Source organism: Haemorhous mexicanus, chromosome 29 (assembly GCF_027477595.1).
Source record: "Haemorhous mexicanus isolate bHaeMex1 chromosome 29, bHaeMex1.pri, whole genome shotgun sequence".
NCBI lineage: Eukaryota > Metazoa > Chordata > Aves > Passeriformes > Fringillidae > Haemorhous > Haemorhous mexicanus.
This window is the reverse complement of record NC_082369.1, coordinates 4946549-4970143: the sequence shown is the minus strand read 5'-3', so window position 1 is coordinate 4970143 and position 23595 is coordinate 4946549. Positions and strand designations below refer to the sequence as shown.

Sequence of the window (23595 nt, the reverse complement as noted above, 5' to 3'; positions counted from 1 at the left end):
CAGGGAGGGATGAGGGGAAGAACAGTGGGGAGGGATGTGCATGGAAGGAATGAGGGAAGAGATGCAGCAAAGGATGAAGGAAGGGATGTAGGAAGGGATGCAAGGAGGGATGTACATGGGGAGTGATGCAGAAAGAGATGCAGGGAGGGATGCAGGAAGGGATGAAGGAAGGGATGTGCATGGGAAGTGATGCAGGAAGGGACACGGGGAGGCTTGTGCACAAAGCCTGCAGCTCTGAGCTTGTAGCTGCAGGTGACAAGAGCAACGCCAGCAATCCCTGCGAGGGACAGGGACAAACTGGGGTGCGATGGGGCCTTGCCCTGGAGCAGCTCCCAAGGAGCCTGGCCTGGCTCAGTGCCACAGGCAGGAACAGCAACCCCTGGGGCTGCGGGCACTCAGGCCGGCTTCCCGCAGTGGGAAAGGCGACAGAGCCATGAAAAGAAGTAAAATAATTATCAGGCACTGGCAGCTCGGGCTCCCGCCCGGCGCGTTCTGTTTAAGGCTAGTTAATAGCCAGTGTTCTCTGGTTAGGCCTGAATGACATTTCCAGAGTTATAATAACTGAGCTATTACTCGCCGTATTGATGCATTCCCCCCGCCGGCAGCGGCTCATCCCGCGCCGTGCCGCCCGGCCGCCGAAAGCTCCTTTAGTCAATAGCACTTCTATTTTTCATTACTCCCTGGAAATGTGGCTCTTGGAAGCTCATCCGTCATTCAATTACGCCCTGGTTCAGTCCTATCATACACGTGTCATAAAGTTCCTCAGATCTGAACTGCTGTTAATTTTCTGCGCCATCCCAAGGGGATGCCCGGGACGTGCCTGGAAAGCAACCAGGCAGCCGAGGGCATGCCGGGTACGGGCGCTCCCGGGAGCGGGGGCTGCGGCAGTGCCAGGGTGCCCGGGCGTGGGGGGGGTCCAGAGCCCCAGGGGTCACCCCAGAGCTCGGACACCGTCCCTTCCCCACGGCAGTGGTAGCGGGCCTGGCGCCGCACGACCTTGGCAGCGCTGGGAATTAATTCCTCGGGCTGGTTTATTCTTTTATCAGGTGTTGGTTTAACAGGGCGAGCTCCCCCCCTTCCCCTTTAATCCTATCGGCATCTGTGTTCGGCACGTCCGTACCCAGAATAATCACCTGCCTGGCAGATTTGTCACTTCACCAGATGTAATCGGGGAACTTTTCCTTTTTTTTTTTTTTTCCTTTTTTTTTTTTTCTTTTTGAAACTCTCTTTATTTTCTGTTTCTTAGAAGCTGCAGCTCGCGGGCAGAGGCAGCTGCTGCAGGCAGTACCTGTTCCAGGTCACCCTCCCCAAACCCAAGGGTTTGCTCTGCTCAGAGCCACTCTCCAGCTGGGGTTTGGCTAAGGGGAGGATGACAGGCCAGTGGCACAGAGGGTGGATGCCAAATGCCTGCCATGATGGCTGTTCCTGACATCCTCTGCTGCCAGGAGCGCACCTGGATGGACACAAACCCTGAGCCAGAGGGGAAAACGGGTACAGGATGAGGCTGGAGGATGTCGGGAATGGGGGATGCTGAGTCAGGGGGATGCCAGGTCAGGAAGATGCCAGGCTGGGAGGATGCCAGGTCAGGGGGACACAGAGGTTTCTCACAACATGTCCCTGCACAGATGCCAAGTACCATCAGGTCCTTCAGAGCCTTAAAAACTCACACCCAAGAGATGATGTTGGTCCTGCTCCCCTTTACACCCCTCCAGGCACCACTCCTGCTTTCCCACCATGGAGTGCCTGTGGCTCTCTCCCAGCCAGGGCTGCCCTGGGGATCCCTGTCCGTGCTCTCCTGTCTGGGCCGTCCTGTCCAGTCCCCTCTTCAGTGCCTGGGTGGTCTCAGCCACTCCACGTGGCCTCCCAGCAGGACAATGACCTGGTCACTGTCCTGCTCCTCCACACTCCGGTCCCACGGGGCCTCCCACGCGCTGCTTCCCCTAAGCCAGGACGGACACACGCCCCGGTGGGACGGACACATGCCCTGCTGTTTGAGAACACCCTGTCACTTGTCAGCCCTCGGGACAGCCATGCTCCTGCCAGGCCCCTTCCTGCTCCTTGGACAGCTCCAGCCGTGCCTACGGCTCAGAAGGGACTGATAAACAAACATTCCCATCAGGAGGATGAGCCAGGAACAGCCCAGCCACGAGGCTCTCAGAGCCCCGGGACAATCACCCGACTGTCAGTCATGCTGGAACGGCTTTTACCTCAGTTGTGATCTGGGAAACTGAGGCAGGGAAAGGTCTGTGGATGTGCAGGGTGGGATGTGTGAGCTTGGCAGCTCCCGAGCATCCCGTGCCTGCGGGCACCCTCTGCCAGCCTGGCATTTCCCTTCTCCCCTCCCAGCCCAGGCTCCCACTGCTCTCTGGGCACGGCTAATGACCGGCCTAATTGATCTCTGACGAGGCACCAGAGATCGATGCTGGATCCTGCTCCAGGCTCTGTGAAAAGCCATTTCTCCTGCCCGGCCGGGCAGCACCGCCCCTCGCCCGCAGGGAAGCGCCCATCGATCGGGGCAAGGATCGATCGGGTGGAGAGGGGATGGAGGGGAAGGCGGCCACCCCCGCCGAGGGGAGCACTCCCCGGCAGCCCTTGGCTTCAGCCCCGGGGTACCGTAGGCTCCTGGAGCTGCCCCGGCACCCAGCGGCTCCTTGTCGCCATTCCAGGTGACACAGGGCACAGGCTGCAGCGAGGGGAGCTCCTCCCTGGCACCTCCACCACAGGAAGGGAAAGGAGGGACAAACAGAGGCACAGAGCCCAGCGGTCCCTGTGAGGTCACAGTGCCAGCAGATCCACACTGATTTCCTTGCCTGACTCTTCCCCCCTTATCCCTTCCCCTTGTGTCCCACTGGCCAAATTTGACCTGATTTGGTGCAACCAGCCGGGGTCTTCACTTCTCAGTGGCCCCATCCTCCCCTCTCCTTTCACTGGGGTTTAAGCCTTTTCACTTCATCCATTCACTCCAAGACTAATCAGATTAAAGCCCTGCCCGGGGTGCTGCCTCCCTTAGCACTGATTCACCCCCCCCCTTATCCCCCCTCCCCTTGCTTCACCTCCTTTTTCCCCTGTCAGGTTTTGGCAGCCAACTCCAAGGTCCAGGCATGGCCATGCCAGGGGTCAGTGGTGGCACCAGCTGCCTTTGTGTCCCCAGGGAAGGGCACAGAGTCGGGGTTCTGGGGGTAAACAAGGGGGAATATTCTTCTGAAATTATGAGGGTGCAAGGCAGGGATGAAGAAGGTGGCAGGATGGGGATGAAGAAGATGGCAGGATGGGATGAATGGAGTGGCAGGTTGGGGATAAAGAGGGTGGCAGGACAGGGATGAAGGCAGCACCAGCCACAGGTCTCCAAAGCCATCTTACTCTTTGAAGAATCCCTCCTCCTCCTCAGCCGGGCTTCACATCCCAGGTCGAGTTAAAGAAGCATTTCATTTAGGAGAAATTTAGGAAAAAAGGGTACTTTTCTTTACTTTCACCCAGAATCATGAGTAGGTGAGGGGGAAGCCAGGACCACGGTGCCCATCCTGGAGCCCCCCACACACACAAGACCCAGACCCAGAGCCTGGGGTCACCCACCAGCCCCCACACCCCGGGACCCTCCACTCTGTGGCAGCTTTGGGAAAGGAACAATTCCCCACTAGAAACTTCCTGGCCTCATCCCACGTGCTCCAGCCCCAAAATATCACCTAATGCCCCCATCTAAACCTTAACCATCGATTTCCATTCCCCTTGGCCCAGCCCTGCACACAAACGCATTCGCCACGGCCCTCTCCCCGCCAGGGATTGTATGCAAAGGCAAAGAGGGGGAATGAATAATTCATCTCCGCTGTCTTTCAGAATTACACTGTGGAAAAATAAATCTGAGACTACTATATTATAAAAAAAAAAAAATAATTTAAAAAATAAAATAAAATAAAGGAGAAAGGAGCCGGGGGGCGCGGGGAGGCAGCGCTGGGTTCGCGGCCCCGCGGCCGGAGCGGGATGCGGGGATGAAAAGCGCCGGCGCGTCGCGGCTCCTCTTCCATTGAGCGGCTCCACATTCAGGTCCGTGCGGAAACCACCGGAATCCCTTCCTGTGCTTTGTTCTGCGGCCCTTTCAGCGGGGGCTTACGGGGCTGGGCAGGGGGCGGCGGGGAGGGGGGGGCACAGGGCTTGGGGAGGGGGCTTTGAAGAAAGCCACTCATGCGTTCGGCTGGTTGAGTTCAAGGGGCGGCGAGGGGGGGCTGGAATGGGTCAGGGGGGCTCTGCTGGGTGAGAGGGGGCTGCCCTGGGTGACTGCACTGAGGTGGGCAGGGGGCTGTTCTGGTGATGGAGGGGCTGCCCTGGTCATGGGGCTGCCCTGAGACAAGCAGGGGTTTGTCCTGATCTGGGGTGCAGTGTGCCACCACCTGACTCAGCCAGAACCCCCTCAACACCACCCTGCCAGCACCTCTGCAGGAAGGAGGGATGCTCTGCCCCATCCCAGAGGGGTCCCGGCTGGGTTTAGGGCCATGCCCTGACCCCTCCTGGTGCCCAGAACACCCTGAATGGGACCAGCCGTGCCCGCATCCCCCCTCGCAGCTGGTGGGGACCACGTGCAGCCGCGCAAACGGGGAGGGGAGGAAGCGGGAGGCACTTTAATTTGGCTATTTAAAAATAAAGAAATAACGCAGGCTTTGAAAGCCCGGAGGGGTCCCAGCGGAGGGACCTCATCCCCCCTTCAAAGGCCGCCTCTGCTTTCTTCCCCCCGCTCACAGCACACAAAGGTGCACGAGCACTTTCGTCTCTGTGGAAAGACCTTTTTAATTGGTTCCAGGCAGAAGGTTAAAATCTCTCCCCTTCCCTGTGCGCTTGGCTAAGAGGGGAAAGGGGGGAAAAAGGGGGAAGCAGGGAGGAAGGGTTGTATGGAAGCAAAACAACTCTGCCCAGCATGAAGGGGCTGAGCCAGGGGGCACCCAGGGCCAGTGTCCCCAACATGGGGTCCAGGGTCACTGAGGGTGATGGGGATCCAGGTGGGAGCAGGGGAGACCCGGGGAGCTGTGGTGAGGGCACTAGAGGGGCTGTGCCAGGCTCTGGGGCAGGAGGTGCTCACGGGAAAAGGGAGATGCTGGCTGTGAGGTTGCTCGGTGCTTCCATGAGAATGCAGGGCTTGAGGGTTTCTGCAGATCCCTAAAAAAAAGCAGGTGGAAATGTGGTGCCTGGGGTCTTCTCATGGGGAGGAAGCTGGGCAGAGCAGGAGGGCACCCAAGGGGCTGCTCCCACCTCCACGTTTCTCCTGGTGACCACAGAGTACCCATCCACAGCGGGGTGACCCCAGGATGGCATCCTGGAGCATCCACCTGGAACCCAGCCCCTCACCATTCCCACTGCCAGCCCATATCACTGCCACTGCCATCCTCCTGGTTCTGCCATCCTCCCAGGCTTGCCACCTTTCCAATACTTCCATCCTGCTATTCCTGCCATCCTCTCTATCTCGCCATCTTCCCAACACTGCCATCCTCCCAAATCTTGCCATCCTCCCAGCACTGCCATCCTCCCAAATCCTGCCATCCTCCCAAATCCTGCCATCCTCCCAAATCCTGCCATCGTCCCAGCCCTGCCATCCACCCAGCCCTGCCATCCTCCCAGCCCTGCCATCCACCCAGCCCTGCCATCCTCTTGGTCCTGCCATCCTCCCAGCCCTGCCATCCACCCAGCACTTGGGTTTCCTTTCACGGAAGGGGGAGCTGAGAAAAACGCATCAATTATTGAGCCGGGGCGGCGAGCCCGCCGCGTCCCCCTTGCTGATGCCGCTCAGGTAGAGCCGCGCGAGCCGCAGTCAGACACCTCTAACACGATTAAGCTGCAGGGCTCTGCCAGCGCGCTTCAAGGTCAACTTCTCTGAGGCTGACAAAAGGCACGGCGGGCAGCAGCTCCCCCCGCCCCCGCCCGGGGTGGCAGCACGCTGGGGACGGGCACAGGCAGCCCCCAGAGATGGCAGTGGGACGTGGGGAGCGCCAGGGCAGGATGGCAGGGGTCCCACGGGGACAGGGATGCAGTGGTGGGGCTCCCAGTGGGATGGGGATGCAGTGGTGGGGCTCCTGCTGGGATGGGGATGCAGTGGTGGAACTCCTGCTGGGATGGGGATGCAGTGGTGGGGCTCCTGCTGGGATGGGGATGCAGTGGTGGAACTCCTGCTGGGATGGGGATGCAGTGGTGGGGCTCCTGCTGGGATCAGGGTGCAGTGGTGGGGGTCCTGCTGGGATGGGGATGCAGTGGTGGGGGTCCTGCTGGGATGGGGATGCAGTGGTGGGGGTCCTGCTGGGATGGGGATGCAGTGGTGGGGTTCCTGCTGGGATGGGGATGCCATGCTGGGGCTCCCAGTGGAATGGGGATGCAGTGGTGGGGTTCCTGCTGGGATGGGGATGCAGTGGTGGGGTTCCTGCTGGGATGGGGATGCCGTGCTGAGGCTCCCACTAGGAAGAGGACTTGGTATGGGGCTGCCAAGCCCAGGGCAGGGACCTGCCGTGTCCCTCTGCAGCAAAGCTGCTCCCGTCATGCCGTGAGGCAGGAGCAGGTCCAGCCTGGCTGGCTGCACGTGGAGGGGGAATTGGATCCAGATGTTTCCCCCAGCAGCCGGAAACGGCTTCCCCCAATCCCGGCAGCCCCTTCCACAGCCCCACAAGGCCTTGGGGGGAACCAGCTCTGCCCAGCATGAGTCCACCCCGGCCTGGCACAGGCAGCAGAGGAACCAGGCAGCTCGGGAGGGGACAGGGTGGCAATGCCAGCTCTGCCGTGGTGCTCCTGCACCTGGCTTTTGGGTACTCACAGTGACAGGACTCCCGGGCTGGCACAGCCACACTGCACCCCCTGCTCATCCTCATCCTGCTCGTTCCCTTCAAAAACCACCCCACTCTCATGCACAGCAAAGGAGGGACAGCCACCCCTCCCACACTCCACGAGAATTCCCTGCAGGAGAACAGGGATGGGTGCCCACCAGGATGGGTATTCTCTGGATTGGACACTCACCATACCAGTCAAAAGGCAACAAAGCCATAAAAAACCTCAAACCTCAGGAAGGGAGGACCCAGCTCCAATATCTGGGTGCACATGGGTTGGGGAAGGGCTGACAGGCGGCTCCAACAATGGTGTGCATGACACAGGTCACCCCAAACACCATTCCTGAGATGTCTCCCAAAGGACACCACACCCACAGGTCCCTGTCACCACCTCAGACATCTCCTGCTTTGAGGAGGGTTCCCAGGGCAGTGGGACAGAGACACAGCTTTCTGGCGCTGCCCACAAAATTGAGGAAAACCACCTAAAAACCTGAAAAACCCATTTGAGAAGCCAGAACCCAAATTCCTCCCCTCTCCCATTATTTAAAGCCCATGAAGCTCCCAAGTCCTCAAGGATGCAAGAATCTCAATTACCATTAAAAGAATGTGTTCCTGCTCCTCCATTACGGAGAAAAGCATGAAAACCAACCCCTGGGAATTCCACAACTCTAGAAAGAAGAAAAATAAAATATTCATGTAATTTAGATTATTTAAAACGTGGCAGTTGGCAAACCAGTCTGTGCACTGGAGGGAACTGGGGGTGCTCACACCTTGCAGAAGGCCAGGACTGGGTCAGGGCTGGAAAACCCAGTCGTGGCCACGCAGATCCCGGTGCCACCCCGAGCACCCCACGCCCAGGATCTGGTGTTAAATGGGTTTTTAAACACCTCTGAGCTTGTGGGATGCAGCACTGCAGAAGGACAGCAGGTTATTTTTATCGTTGCATTAGTTCCAGTTTAATTGCCTGGATGTCATTAACGGCATGGAGCAGGGTCCAGGCATGGGGACGCTGACGTTGGTGTGTCCTGTCCCAAACCCTGTGGACTGAGACCCTGCACATGCCTCTCCTCCCACCAACAGAGCTTGGTGACAATCAGGGACAGGAACCATTGACAAGGGACAGGGCCAGGAGCCACCAACCAGGGTTGGACCCTCCCAGCTCATCCTCTCTCGGCCCAGACGCTCCTTCTCCTCCAGCTCCACCCAGCAACTCCAGGGAAGAAGATTGTGGCTCCCTCCAGACCTTCCTCCTCCTCTTTCTCTCTCCATGGCACGTCCCAATTCCCCCCAGTGCTCTGCAGTTGGGAATTCTCCTGCTACCCCTGGTTCTCCAGCCCCGGGGCTCCATCGTGTCCCACCTGGGACCATCCCCCCTCCTGCTCCCTTCAGCAGCCCCTCCCAAAATTCCCACATCTCCAACAGGGCCAAACCCCCCTGGTTTGTGCCAGAGCCAGAGGCCGGGATCTCTCGGGTCACCCAGAGCTGGGATGCACACTCAGCTCTTCCCTTGGCTGCTCCCAGCAGGAAACCTCCCACTGGTGCTGACCAAGACCTTCCCAGCACTGGAGCTGAGCTAATCCCAAGTTTCGCACCCTGAGGGGCTGGGGGATGGCACTGCCATCGAGGGGACCCTCCACTGTCCCTGTCTGCTCTGTGCTCACACGGAGCAGGAGAGCACAGGGGAGCAGAGCCACTGCTGAGAAATCACCTTGGAGGAAAGCAAGGCTGCCCATAATGGCACACGGGAATGGGGACACGGGAACTGCCCTGCCACGCCTGCCAGCCGTGTCCCAGCCAGGTGTGATCCCAACAGCTTCTTTCCACCAGGAAAGCCAGGATTGTGCTGCCAGTGGCTGCCCAGAGCTTTGGATCATGCCCAGCAACCCACCAGGGACTGGCCACTCCCCAGCCAGGCCCTGCAGCCCCCTCCCAGCCCAGCAGCCCCCAGAATGCTGGATGGGATCAGACACAGGATGTGGGATTTGCTGGGAGTGGTTTCCCAGCAGATCGAGGTTGCCAGAGGTGCCCAAGCAGGCAGGGCAGGAATGGGCAGTGTCACAGGAGGTGACAGTGGCTTAATCCCAAAACAGGAATGGCTCCTAGCAGGGAAAGCCTGGCCAAGGAGCATCAGGCCCAGGTGGACACGCTGGGGATCCGGGATGCAGAGCCGGGATGCAGAGCTGCACCCCACACTCTGGGACACCCCCATACCAGTGCCCCTGCACCAGTGCCTCCCAGTTCAGCACTGGGGAGGTGACACCTGGCAGGGACAGGGCCACATGGCTCCTGCAGAGACCTGTGACGTTCTCGGGTGGATTTGCTTTATAGGGTCAGGGAGGAAGGAACCAGCGCGGAGATATTTAAGTGGCGTTTCGCCATCGGAAAGAATTAGAGTCACAATATTAATTAATCCTCAAAGCACTTTACGAACATTAACTAATTAAGCCTCCCAACCCCTCTGTGAGGTGGGAAAGGTATCATTGTCCTCGTTTCACAGCTGCAGAAAACCAAGCGCGTGGAGGTGACGTGACTCGCCCAAGGTCGCTGTGAGCCAGGAAAAGGTGGGAACAGGTTCCCAAAATTTCCACCTCGCTCCTCAGCAGGACAGGACCCAGCAGTGCTGGCCACCCTGGAGACCAGGAATGCTGGATTCCAGCATCCCAAGCCAGGTCCCAGCGTCCTGATCTCCACCCAGGGCAGGGTGGAGAGGGACAAACCAGGACCTGTATCCCTGAAGGGACATCCTGGGGGAAAAACCCACCAGACCCAGGGGCAGGGAGTTAAAACAGGAACCACCAAGGGGTTTTATGGAAAGCCCCACCGACCCTGCGTGGTTTAAAAGCGATTAGAGCCCTGCCTGGGTTATCAACCAGCGTCTCAATCCCGCGGCATCGATCCGGATAATAGCCGGCAATTGTTCAGATACAATATCATAAAGTCACTTTAACTACAGCCATAAAGCTTCCCCTGCCTGCAGCACCGCTGGGCTCCCCGCCTCGTGCTGGGGACAGGCACCACCAGCACGTGCTCAGGGCTGAGGATGATGGGGGGACCCCTCCGGGACCCCCAGAACAGAGACAGGATCCTCAGGGATTGCCGGGAGTGGAGGGAATGTGGAGCCCCCCAGGGCTCCCCTCGGTGTTGCTCCTGGGAATCTGCAGTGCTGGGGTTAGGGAGCTCCAAGGCAGCCGCTGAGATCTGATGTTTCAAGTTTTAATCCGTGGGATTGATGGGAATTGAGAGAATGGGGGGTTCTCCCAAATGTCCCTGTACAGCAGCTTGGATCCCCCTGCTCCCCGGTTTGTCCTTGTCCCCAGTACATGGAGCTCCCGGCTGGGCAGTGTCAGGATCTGGCTCCTTCACCTCCTTCCCACTGCCAGCCCCCCATCCCAGGGTGCTCCCACTCCGTGCTCCCTGCCCTGGGTCACCGGGAGTGCCACTGGAGAACACGGCTCCAGAGGACACCACTGGAGAACCCCGCCAGAGAACCCAGATCCCTCACCCGCCGCTTCCTCACCCGCCGCTTCCTCACCCGCCGCTTCCCACTGCTTAATGAGCACAAAATATTTCCATGTTGCCAATTACTTGGTTCGTTTGTGCTGCTGCGGGCAGCGCTGGCGCAGGGAAAATCCCCCCCGGAGCTGGCCTGGCCCCCAGGGAGCAGGGAGAGCCCTGCCTGGCTCTCCCCAGGGCTCAGCATCCCCACCCTCACCACGCACCCCGAGACCCCCCGGCCCCCTCACCCTGGTGTCACCAGCAGCAGCAGCCTCCTATGGACATTCCTGTGTCCCCAGTGACATTCCCATGGCCCCAGCGTGACACAGTAGGAAAGCAAGCCCTTGCTTAAAACAAACCTTTGAGGGACTTAGAAAAGGCTTTGGAACCCCTTTTTCAGTTGTCCCCCAGCAGACAGTGGTTTGGGGTCCAACCAAACCAGCACGGAGAAAACCCCGAGCGGCACCAGAGATGTGCCAACCTCAGGCCATCCCAGCTGGGTCCATCCCTGCTCCCATCACATCCCCAGGCAGGATTCCCAGCTGGAGCCCTGTCCCCTGGCCAGCATTGCTGCTGTGACCATCACCACAAAACCACTCCAGCAGGTCGATCTCGAGAGCGGTGTTCCTCCCACCTGCACCCATAAATCCTCCCTCCAGCTGGAGCAAGGAAGTGATTTATAAGGTGAAATAAATACTACAACGTTTAAGGAAAAATATTAAAAAGTCACAAAAATCCATCCAGCTGGATCCCTTCCCATGGGAATGGGGTCTCAGTGACACCGGGATTTTGGGGCAGCAAGGGACACGCTGGGAAGAGGCCAGAATGAATTGGGCTCTGGCGCTGCCAAACCACCTGGATGTGGGATGCACACCGGAATCAGCCACAGTTGTGAGCCACCGTGTCCCCACACAGATCCCAAACCAGTGTGGAAAGAGCTGGGGGGCTCCAGTCCCTCCTCATGGAGCCCTGGGCTCTGTGGACACGAACAAGGGACATCACTGCCGACATCCCAATCTCTGCTCCCATCTGAAATTCCCACATCCAGCTCCGGAGCGGGCGGATGCACTGAGCGGCAGGACACGGTGCTGTGAGAGCCATGTCCTTCTCCATCTCTCAATCACTCCACCAACATAATTTCCCTAATTTAGCCCCTGGCAGCAATTCTCACCTTACCCACAGAGAAACTGAGGCTGGGGGAGGGAGAAGCCATTTGTCTCCGAATAATGAGCTGGAAGTCGGATCCAGGATCACCCTCAGCTTGCAGGACGAGAGTCCCTGCTCCCGATCCAAAGCTTTCTATCATAAAAGACAACATTATGATTTATGATTATCATTACTCAGCTTTGAAATGGAGTCCACATTCTCCCGGAGTCCAGATCCCAGCTGCAACACTGGGCCCTGGACAATCCCCCACTGCCAGCACTCTGCATCCCAATGTCGGGAAGAGTCAAGGAACAATGGAAAACTGCAGATGGCAGGAGAATGAGCTGGGAGAGACAGCAGTTGGGTGGCTCGAACTGAGGTCCACTGACCCCAGGAACCATCACAGACAGGGGAAAGCTGGGAATGCCAGGAAGAGCAGGCAGGGAAAGCCGGGAGCTGGTCCGAGCTGAAGGTCACTCGCGGCAATGAGCGTTAGGAAGGACGGCACTGGTTGGGCTGGATGCTGCCTACAGAGCACACATCCTGCAAAAGGAATCCCTGTTCCCAAACCTGCTTCCAACTCTGCCAATTTAGCCTTGAATCCCACCTCAAAGGGTCAGGAGCAATGGCAGGGCCGTGGCAGGGCACACGATCCTGGTGTTCCACAGGACTCGGCACCCGCGCGGCTCTGGCCAAACCAATCCCCACAACCCTGCGGTGATCCAGCGGAGACGTGGATGGAGCTCGGAGCCAGAAGCCGTTTCTATTCCAGACAGGCTCGGATTCTCTGTTGGAAACTACACAGGAGCACCATTTTGACCAGCATTTACAGCCGGGACAGGTGCCAGAATTCCCGTGTGCCAGTGCCGTACCCGACGGCGGATCTCCAACAATGGGACGGTCACTGGGACAGTCACAGGCACAGCCCGGCAGGGCCACGGCTCCATCCTGAGTCCCTGAGCCAGAGCAGCAGATTCTCCCAACCACCCAGCACAAAAGATCTTGAAAAAGCCAAGGAGAGAGCCTGGAGCATTCCCAAGATCGACACCAAGCCCTGGAGCGTGAGGCAGCTCCTGAGGGAAGAAGCTTGCAAGGTTCAGGAAAACAGTAATTTCCCAAAGAAAGGATTTTGCAGCTGACCCAGCTCTCACCCAAATCCCCCAGCAGCAGCATGGGGAGGAGATGGGGGAGAGTCCCCACCCTAAAATGGGGATCCCAGGAGCGAGAGAGCGGCCGGACATACGAAGAGAAGGAACTCCAGTTACAGGATTTGTACAGGTTTTTTTAAATGCAGAAAAATGGTGGAAAGGCACGAAAAAGCGGAGAAGAGCAACGGGAAAATTGAAACATCCAAACACCAGGAGGGAGGGAAACGCTCCAGGAGAGAATCTTTTCTCGGTAGCATCTCTCCTACCTCCCACCCCACTCTCCTGGATCCTCTGCTCGGACGGTGCTGAGAATTGGGCAAAATTTGGAAAAAGCCCCTTTGGAATGGTCGGCACATCAGCCCTGGCTCAGGCAGCTCCAGTGCAGTGTTGGGTAAAAATAAAACAAAATTTGTGGGCACAATGTAAGAAGAAAGGGTCAGTGAGCAAACCAGGAAGGTTTGTGGAATTCCAGCGGAAAGATGTGGATTTGGAAAAAAGCAGATATTCCTGAGGTGAAGGGGGAGAACGGCTGACAAAAGGTCCTTTAGATTTCAGGGAAAAGAGAAAATAACGGCTGCTGTATTGTATAAAAGCACCGACCATTCCAAAATAACCTTGGAATAAAAACGCCCATCCCAGCACAGGGTGGGGATGGAGAGATGGAAACGGACACACGGACACGGCCCAGGCAGCTCCACCAACCCAACCCGGCACCGCTCCGCGATCCGGCACCGCTGGGGCCGTGCCAGCATCTCCCAACCCTTCGGAAGCCGGGTACCCCCGGCCCTCCCCGCCGTCCCGGGGGGCTCTGCCCCGCGTTTTTCCACTCAATTTCCTTCCCGCGTCGGCAGGAGATAAATCCCTCTGCTGAGGCAGGCGGCCGGAACGGCAAAGCCAGCGGTGCCAAGTTTAATAAGCAACCCTGATCGAGAATCCAGATAATAATTGGGATTATCGAGCTGGCTGGGAAAGAGCTTCCTCAGCTCCTGACGGCACCCGCGCCCGGCACCCAGGTGACAATGACACCCATGGGGTCCCCAGTGGGGCTGGGACATTGATGGGAGACTGGGATGCTCCTGAGGAGCAGCAGAAGCCCATCCGTCACTGAATATTAAAATAAAATCAAAATAATACACCCCTTTTTGAGTGCTCCATGCGCAGTCAGAACCTGCAGCACAAGGGAGCCCGTGCCCCCAAAATTCCATGGGAAGAGCCTGGGGACCCCAGCTCCATCCCCACCTCTGCAGGAGCTTCCCTGCATCCCAATTTTTGGGGGGAACACACGGAGCCGGCACCGTCCCAGCGCCCGCGGAGAAGCTCAGCCGCTGAAATAATCCCGTCGCAGTTGAATTTTGTGCAGGGCACGAGGTCCAGGGGCTTTCTTTCCTCAGTGGAAACAGGATTGGAAAAGGAAAGAATTGGGATTTTTCGAGTTCTCTACAGGGTCAGGCTGATTTTATTCTACTGCAAATATAAATAGGGGTTTTGATAAATAATAATAAAAAAAAAAAAGACAGTCTAAATAAAACCCCCCTGGAAGACATGGCACAGAATCCAGAATCCTGGCAGGAATTGCTGTAGCCGGGCTGAGTGCTCTGGAATATTTGTATTTGCTGTCTAAACACTTTATCTCTTTCCCAGCACATGGGTGAGTTTTGCTCCCGTGTAATGTTCAAGGAAAAATAAACCGAGACGGATAATTCCTCCTCTTCTGCAGACAGAAAAAGAAAAATCCGACAAAACTTGGTTGCACTGGGGGAAACAGCAAAATATTTCCAGGGAAATTCGGCCGAACGCCAAGGAAATAGATGGAGGAGGCAACTGGGATGCGGCAGGAGGAGGAAGCTGGGGATGAATTGGGATTCCCCATTCCCAGTCATTAAAAGCTCCCACAACCATTTATTCCCCTTTTTTCCCCAAAGTCAGCGGCGCTGGGAATTGGAGCCGAGAGAGGTTTGGGTTTGGCACAAAAGATCCGAAATCCAGAGTTGGATTCCTGGGGGACTTCGGGGCTGGTGGAGAAGGATTTGAAACAAAAAGTCCATTCCTGGAGTCGAACAAAAAAGGAATTGAGTGATGGTGTAAAACTCTGTGGATGCTGGGAACGCTTCGGCGGCACAGTGGGAGTACCGGGGTGGGAGTACTGGTGGTTGGAATACTGGTGGTGGGAATACCAGCAGTGGGAATACTGGTGGTGGGAATGTCAGTGGTGGGAATACTGGTACTGGCATCCACAGGGAGCGGTGGCTCCAGGTCCAGCACTGGGATGGAGTTTAGTGGGATCGACCTTGCACGGGCAGCTCCGGCGTTTACACGGACACACACGTGTGCTTGCACAGCTGCAGGGAAAACCCCACAAAACAAGGCTGGAGAAACTGGAAACATCAAGGAAAGAGGAAAACTGGGAGGTCAGGAAGAGGTGATGTGCTGAGGGAGTGTAGGGATGTATCCCACAGGATCCCACCATGTTGTAAATTTATCCCGTGGGATCCCACCCCAGCACAGGTGTATCCCAAAGGATCCCACCATGGCACATGTGTATCCCATGGGATCCCACCATGGCACAGCTCCACCAGGACAGGGTTCAGCCCTGTGGCCGTTCCTCTCTCGGCATCACTCGCTGCTCTGCTGGGCCTTGAGAAGCAAACACGGAAAGAGGGGAAAAATTTAAAAGGGGAGGAATTTAAAAAAAAAATAGCCCAAATCCCTGTTTCCGAATCCCTCTCCCATCACCCCGGCTCAAAATGAAGGATGTGCCCTAAAGGTGACACCTGTCCCAGACGGGGCTGGTGCCACACCAAGGGAAATGTTGGGAATGCTCCCAGGCTCAGAGCACCAGCAGCACCCTGCCTTGCCAAAACCCACAGGGCTTTGATTTCTCCACGGGTTTGGGGCTCAACAAGAAAATTTTGGCAAAACCACTTCCCAGCCGCCCCTTAGGATGAAAATTCAGGCTGGCAGCTCCATGGCCGTGGATCTCCCCACCACCAGCCCCAATTCACACCGTCGGGCAGCACAGCTGAAGCCATCGGGTGACCCCGGTGGTGACCCCAGCCCTGCCCTCACCCCCTCCCAGCACAGCCCACTCACATCCCCCCACAGCCCCCGCTCAGCTCTTTTGAGCCGGGAGCCTCATTAGGAGGTAATTAGCTGCGGAACAATGGGAAGCTCTTTAGCAGCCCAGGCACAGCGGCAGCAACAAGCCAAGGGGGAAAGAGGGAGGAGAAATAAATAAATAACAACACTGTGACCACCCGGGAACAAGCCAGGACGGAGCAGGGACCCAGCCGGTGCTGCCGGACGGCTCCATCCGACTGCCCTGCTCTCAGCTTCATCCCTTCCCGCTTTTCCTGCCGGGATCAAACCAGCCCTGGCACATCCCACACCCCATGGGCGCCATTTCCCCAACACAGCACCCGACCAGCCGGTGGGAACAGCCAAGGGGTCCCCAAATCCAGAAGGGCTGGGCTGGTGGCTAAGAGTTTGGAACAACAGATACCCCTAAACACAGCCCTGGCTTTGGGGAGGGCTTCAAAAATGCCTCTGGAATCCATCTGGCAAAAGCCAAAGTGGCCACCGGCGAACCCCAACACTTCTGCAGCTCTGGAGAATCATGGAATCACTTGGATTGGGAAAGAGCTCCAAGATCTTGATTGCCAGCCATAATCCAGCCTGGACCCTTGGAGCATGGTGCTTCCCCCTGCACTTGCAGAGGCCAAACAGGGCCCAGTCCTGTTTTTGGGATGGATCTCCAAGCAGAGGGAAGCAACCGGACATCGGGATGAGCATTGGGTGATGGCAAAGGGGGAAAAGGAATTGAAACACCTCTTAGGGGCAGCAGGTAACAGTGCTTCGAGCTGCTTGGCTTCCATAAATCCCATTAAATCCAAGGAAGTGGGGCAGGATCTCTGCCCCAAGTGAGGAAAACCAGCTTGGATCAAAACGGAGCCTCAGAAATCACGATTAATATCTAACACAAAAGAACCGAAATTGTCACCATCAGGAACGAGGAGCTATTTAAGGAACAATTGCTGCAATTTTCCAGCCAACCCAGCAGCTGAACCTTGTCAGGCACAGGCAGGTATGGCTCCAGCCAGCTCCTGATGTGGCACTGGGATGGACACAGCCAGACAGCCCTGGAGCCAGGTAAACCCACAGCCAGGTACATCCTGGAGCCCCCAGGTAGGAATTCCAGAGGAATGTCACACAGGGGTGGCACAGCATTGCCAGACAGGGAAATGTTTAGCATTGGATTATTTGTGTGTGCAAAGTGTATTTATGTGGGGGGGGGGGGGGAGGTGAATAAACACCCACATATGTAAATAAATAGATAATTTATATAATAAATATAAATATATTTGTATGTAAATATATAAAAATCAATATCTATATAAATACACGTGCCTTTCTTTCTACAGCAGCACTTTCAAAGCTTTCCATGGTACCCCAGGGCATCTCTCACCCCCTGGACTGTTCCCACTGCCCACCCTCTGCGTGTCCCCCCCGAGCAGGACACCCTGAGATCCAGGGGGGATCCTGGGTACCGCCTGACCCTCCAGCAGCTCTGCATGCCCCCAGCCCATCCTCGCATTAGGATGCGGCGCATGGCCGGCATTTGGATACCAAATGTGCAACCAGCAGGGAATGTAATTGCGGTCCCTGGAAAGGGACAGGCGGAGACGGAGACGGGCACGGAGAGAGAATCCTGTCAGCGACGCCGGCCCGGTGGTGTCTGCTCTCCATTAACCACTCGCCGCAGCCCTGGGCTGGTGAGGAATTGCTAACACGGCTTAACGGGCTGGAAAAGAGGGGTGGGAAGGGCTGGGAGTGATCTCGGCACAAAGGGAGAACAGAAGGAGGAAAACTAAAAGAGCAGGAATTGCACAGGACGAGGCCGAGCGCTGGCACACCCAAACACCCAGCACCGCTCTGGCACCCTGAGAGGGGACTTGGCCTGATGGTGACACAGGAACAATCTGAGTGCCAGGGTTAAAATTCACATTAAAATCATGCCAAGGGGGAAACAGGGCAAAATTCACGTAAAAATCACTCCAAGGGGGAAACGGGGCTTGGTTCTTTCAGAGGCTGATGTGGGCCCCAGCATGATGTCCATGGGAGCAGGGAGGGGAGACACAGAGAACTGGGGACCCCAAAAGTCCCAGTCAAAGCCAGGACACAGAGGTTTTGGGATCCAGCCCCCAATCCAACATGGAGACATGGGTGGGATCGCCCAAGCTGAGCCCTCTCACTCGGCCACCCCTCTGCAGCACAAATTCTCCTGGAAAAAACAGATGTGCCATCCTCTTCACTCCCCTGATGGAGAAGTGGGACATGCAGCCACCAGCAGCCTGGGCACAGCCCCTGGTGTCACACAGGTGGGCAAGTTGGCCCTGGCTTGGGTGGTCAGTGGGTCATGGCCACGGCTTTCCTGTCCATGGCCACTGCGCTCCAGCCTCTTGGACAAAGCACCAGCGACCGGCACGCGCCAGGGCTGCAGCTCCAGGAGATGGGCATGCAGGAAAAAGGGGCACAGAATCCAGTGGGGTGTGGAACATGATCTAAATCCCCTCCAAGATGTGCCCCACTCACCTCAACCCCACACCCCTGTGGGAGAGGTACCTTCCCCCCCAAAGGTCCTGCTCTGCCATCACCGCTGGCCCTGAGCATCACCTGGCTCCGTAAATCCCCCTGCCAGAAACCATTTCTCCGGTTCTCGATCCCAGGATTGGGGAGTGCAGAGGAGCAGAACAGAAATCCCAGCTGTGCTCACAAACCACACCGAAAAATAATACAGAAATCAGCAAAAGAACCGTTCGGAGGCAGCGCCGTGACCTCGGCGTTAAACCAGGCCACGGGCACGATCCCGCCCGGTCCCGGGGATCTGTGCCGTGCATGGAGGGAGGAGAACTCCCATCACTCTGCACATTCCTGCCGTGGATCCAGGCACACGCAGTGACCACGGGATTGCTGCAGGAACACCGACCAGCATTCAGGAATGACGATTCCCTGCCCGTCACCCTGCTGTCGGTAGAACGGGGAACGGCAACAAATCCCAAACCCTTCGTCCTTCCTTGGCCTCCCAGGGGTTTCCAGCATGGCCATGAGACCACAGGTCAGGATCACAGGCCTGGGGACCTTCTGAGGACAGGTCACTCCTTCCCACAGACCCTTTCCTCATAGCACGGAGGTTTTCCCAGATCCCTGAGTTTTTGTCGCACAGTGCCGCATGCTGAGACATCCACCCTAAACCCACTGTGGTGGGGGGGCAGTGGGGGCCAAAACTGGACACCCCAACCCGCTGGTGATGCTGGACACTCCAGCACACTCAAATCAACCTGGCTGGCTCCCAAGGAAAATCCACCCTGGAATCCTACGGGTGAGCAGCTCCTGCACCACCAGCCCGAAAACACGGAGTGACGGCGGGAAGAGCCCTGGGTGTTGTGCCAGACCCCTGCCCGTAGTGCCAGGCCAGGGAGGAGCCCCAAAGTCCCATCCATGGGCACATCACCCTGGACACAACCAATGGATCCACCCATGACTGGCCCAGCCATGGCCAACAGATCCACACCCGGGGAGTGACCATCGGCAGCGCCTGTACGTGCCACGGAGCAAAACCCCACACTTCCACATGGTAACAAAACTGCCCATTATTATATAATTCTACCTTCATCATCCTTCATTTTTTTCCTGGATAACCCAGGAGTTCCATCCAGCCAAACGTTTTCCTAGCGCATCCTCACAAAACCATTTAAAAATAAAAATAAACCTTGTAAATCCACAGCGAGTGGTTAAATCTCTCCCCAGAACGGGGAAATTGCAGCATCCCGAGGTACCACTTATTTTTAATTTAGCCCCAATTATGAAATATAGAATTATTCTAATCTGGGCAAATCGTATCGACCATGAGATTTATTCCTGTCTTTTATAAAATATATATTGCTGTATAAACCTGAAGAAAAATATTTAGCGGCAGAGAAGGTCTGTGGGTTCAAACAGGACATTTTAACCTTGGGTCTTTTCCCCCCCTTTTTTTTTTTTAAACCCCTTTTTATTTCCCCCTTACTAAATGAGGTGTTGGTGGGGGGAGAAAAGAATGAAAACAAGGGACCAGAAAACACAGAAATACATTTTTCCTTCATTTTTAAGAATGAGGCGGTCTTGTAGTAACTCCAGAGAAAAAATAAACCCACCGCTGGGTTCAAAAAGGGAATAAGCAGGAAACTCAATGGCAATTTCAATCTTTGCAACCCCTAATAAATTGCCTCGAATTCCGAGAGCCGAAGGCGCAGGCGGGGAGCGCTGGCGACACGGGGCGCTCCCACATTGGGGAAATTTGGGTCACATCCCGGAGCCAGGCGCTGCGGACGTGCCTGCTGAACCCACCAGCCATTGTCTGCTCTTCCCTCCCAGCCCCTCGCGCTTCCCTCCACTCCATTTTTATTTCCCCCCCCCGTCCTCGAAAATATTTTCCCTGCCAACAGCAGATTTAGAAATGTATAAATATATATGGAATAATGATCCACCGTGGATTTTTCGAGGAGAAATTCTCGGCGGCTTCTACGAGGGGGCGAAGGGGATGGAGCCGACGCCATCACCGGTGCTGGGTCCCGGGACGCCCCTCACCAGTGGCCAAGGGGCTACTTTTGGCTGTTGGCACCACTGTTGGAACCCTTGGGTGCCAAATCTCATCCCCAGGAACCCGTGGGCGCCAAACCCCAAACGTCAGAACATTTGGGCGCCAAATCCCAGCCATCGGAACCTTTGGGTGCCAAATCCCAGCCACCGCCCCAACCACCTTCATCTCCAGAATGTCAGAGTTGGACCGGGGGGGACACCTCACACATGTTTGGCATTTGGGAGAACAAAAACACAAAGTGTGGGAGCTTGGTGGGGAGCACCAGGAGCGAAAATCAAAAACTTCGCAATGGGCAAAAAAAAAAAAAAAAAAAAATTAGGAAAAAAAAATAATTCCCTGGCTCTTACAATCCCCCACAAAAATGTGAGGGAGATAATAAAATCCATATGCACCGCAGGCGGCCCACGACGCAGGCACCACCGCCAAGGAACCACCGCCAAGGCACAAAGGGACAGGCTCGCCCCAATTTTGGGGAGGACAGAGGGGCACGGGTGGGTCCCCCCAAAGGGACGTGTGGAGGTTGGGTGGACACCAGGCACTGCTGAGGGTTCTCGGCCCTGCGCACGTCCCAGCGCCGAAATGCCGCCAGGAACTTTACCCAGCTGCACTGGTGTCATCGAGGGAGAGAAGGTGGCACCGAGGGGTCCCCTCATGGATGGCAGCAGAGGATGAGCCACCCAGAGCTGGAGGAGCTGCCTCACGTCCCTGGCAGCTCTGGGGACGAGGACCAGGCCACGCCGTGCCCCACAAGGCCACTTGTCACGCAGGGACTGAGGGGGACAAAGAACTCCCCGCTTGACCCAGAAAACAGGACAGCCCAAAGCCAGGGGCCACCGGGGCTGCACCCACCAAGCTCATCCCTCACCACTCACAGACACTGCCAGCCTTGGAAGAACTTTGAGGAATTTGGGGGGAAATGGGGATTTGATGGCTGGTAATTGTCTTTACAGGAATCCCCCACAAACGGGCCTGTTCAGACCCCAAAGAGTGTCCCCAAAAAGGAGGGCTGGGGGATCCCGAGGGTCCCAACCACCTGAGCATTCCCAGAGCAGAATTCCTCCCGCTTCCAACTCACCAGCAGTTTTGGGATCCTCAAAATCATGAACAAAGAAATACGACAAAAACAAAACTCTTGCCCCCAAAGAAAAAACACTTGATGGGGAAAAAAAACACACAGAAAAATCGAAATTCCAACTGGAGTCAGGAAACGAAGCCAACTGTGGGGATTGCGCTTCCAGGATGGGAATGACCCGGGAGCAGCAGGGCCGGCCATCCCCAGCTCCGCACGCCCCGTGCCCCCCTCGGGCCCGTTTTGCCATTTCCCCCCCAGATCGTTCTTCCCGACTCCCCCGCAGCCGCAGCCGCCGCTTTGGGCGGATTTCGGGGTTTTTTCGCAGAACCTTCGTTCATGGAAAGGGACCGGGGGGAGACGGGGTGGCGGGGGGAGGAACTTGAACTTCCCCGAAGTTGGGCGCAGAGGGGCCGGGGGGGCCGAGCCGCAGCCGCCGCCGCCCCCGGGAACGCGCCCCGCGCCCGGCGATGCTCCCGGCGCTGCCGCAGCCCCCAGGGACGCTCCGCCCGGGGCCCCGCGGGAACTTTCGGGGGAGGGAGCCCTGGGGACCACCCCCCTCCCCGGGGCCGCCCAGCCCGTTCACCGGACCCCACCGGAGGCTCGAGGGGGACCCGACCGGCCACGGGCGGCGGCGGCCGCTGTCACCGGGCGACAGCGGGCGCTCAGCGGGTGGGTATACGGGGGGAAACACCGACTGGAACTCGGGCGCCGAGGCCGCCCCCGCCGCCCCCCCGCCTCACCTGGGATTGCTCCGGTTCCAGTAGACGGCGAACCGGTCCGAGATAACTTTCCCGGTCTCGTCGGTCCAGACGCAGACGCCGAGGAGCGCGGCGAGCAGCGCGGCCGCCCCGCAGCGCACCATCGTCCCGGCGGGCGGCGGGCGCGGCTCCGGCCGCTTCAGGGGGCGGCGGGGCCCTGGGGCCGGCCGGGGACGGCGGGCGGGCGGCGGGCGGCGGCGGCGGCGGGCGGGCGCCCAGCCCTCACCATCGCCCGCAGCCCCGGGCGCCGTCAGCGGGGGGACTCGGGGGCGGCCGCGATGCGGCGGCGCCGGGGCAGCCGCATCCCGCGCTCGGGCGGCGGGGACCGGCCCGGTTCCCGCGGCGCCCCGCGATCGCCCCGGTACCGGGAACCTTCCGCCCCCCCCACCACCACCTTCCGCGCCCAACTTCGGCCAAGTTCCTCCGAGCCCCGCGGCGCCGCCGCCGCCGCCCGGTGCCGAGCCCCCGGTGCTGCCGCCGCACCTGCGGGCTCAGCCCCGGGCCCCGCCGCGGGCTGCTCCGCCCCGGGGACACCGGAGAGACAAAGGCCGGGCCGGGAGGCCGCCGCTCGCTCAGTGCCGCCGCGCCATGCTGCGCCCGCCGCCCGCGCCCCCCGCGCCCCCCGCCCGGGACCGCCCCCGCGCCGGGCCCTCCCCCGGTACCGGCCCCGCCCCGGGCCCCGCCCCCGCCCCGCCTCTGACACATTGTTGCCACCGGCGGCCGCGCGCGCGCCCGGCGCGGTCCCAGGGCGGGGCTCCCGCGCGCCCCCGCGGCCACGCCCCTGCGGGGGAGGGGGGGGTTGGAGTGGGGGGGGGGGTCACACCGGCGGGGGGAACGGATCGGTACCGGGGGTGGGGGATTTGCATGGGCAGGGGGTCACAGCGACCGTGGGGGCGTCTTTGGAAGGGGCGGGGGTCGCACCGGGTGGGCTGAGGGGCTTTGGAATGGGGGGCGGGGGGGGCTGGGAGGGCTTTGGAATGGGGGGGTCACAGCGGCGGGGGGGGTCTTTGGGAGGGGATGGGTCACACTGGCAGAGCAGGGGGGCTTTGAAAAGGGGAGCAGTTCACTGGCAGGGGATTGGAAATTTGGAAGGGGGGGTCACATGGGTGGGGAGGGGGGCTTTGGAAGCAGGAGGGAGGTTTGGGGGTCTGTCACCTTGAGGAAGGGGTGAGTTGATGGGGGGGATTTTGGGTGCCCGCGGGGTGATGGGCAGGAAATGTTGGGAAGGGGCAGTGAGGGGCTCACCCTGGAGGGGACAGGGATGGGGACAGGGACAGGGACATGTCCTGCAACCCACAGGTGCCAAGGAAAGACAGATGGTGACAGGGAGAGTCCCAACCTCTGCAGGGACATTTTCTCAGTTCTGATATAAGGATAAATTAAACAATAATTTGTGTTAAGGGATCACTCTGCTTTGTTGAAATCTTGAAACACAGTGCCCTGAAGCTGCTGTGGGGCCATGCTCAGCTCTGGGGTGGATAGACTTTGGGGAGTACACGGAAAATCCAGTGGAATTTTTGGTCATAGCTGTGCCACCCAGCCGCCT

The 23595-nt window shown here is 58.2% G+C and overlaps 1 protein-coding gene across 1 annotated transcript in view; it reads right to left on the bottom strand.

Moving 5' to 3' along the window:
• EFNA2 (ephrin A2) overlaps positions 1 to 22187 on the bottom strand; it is a 39834-nt gene extending 17647 nt beyond the window's left edge. The window contains exon 1 of the mRNA XM_059869882.1: positions 22032 to 22187. Within this exon, the coding sequence (XP_059725865.1) occupies positions 22032 to 22153 (122 nt within the window). The 5' untranslated portion in view covers positions 22154 to 22187. The remainder of the gene's footprint in view (positions 1 to 22031) is intronic.
• Positions 22188 to 23595: the final 1408 nt, after the last annotated feature.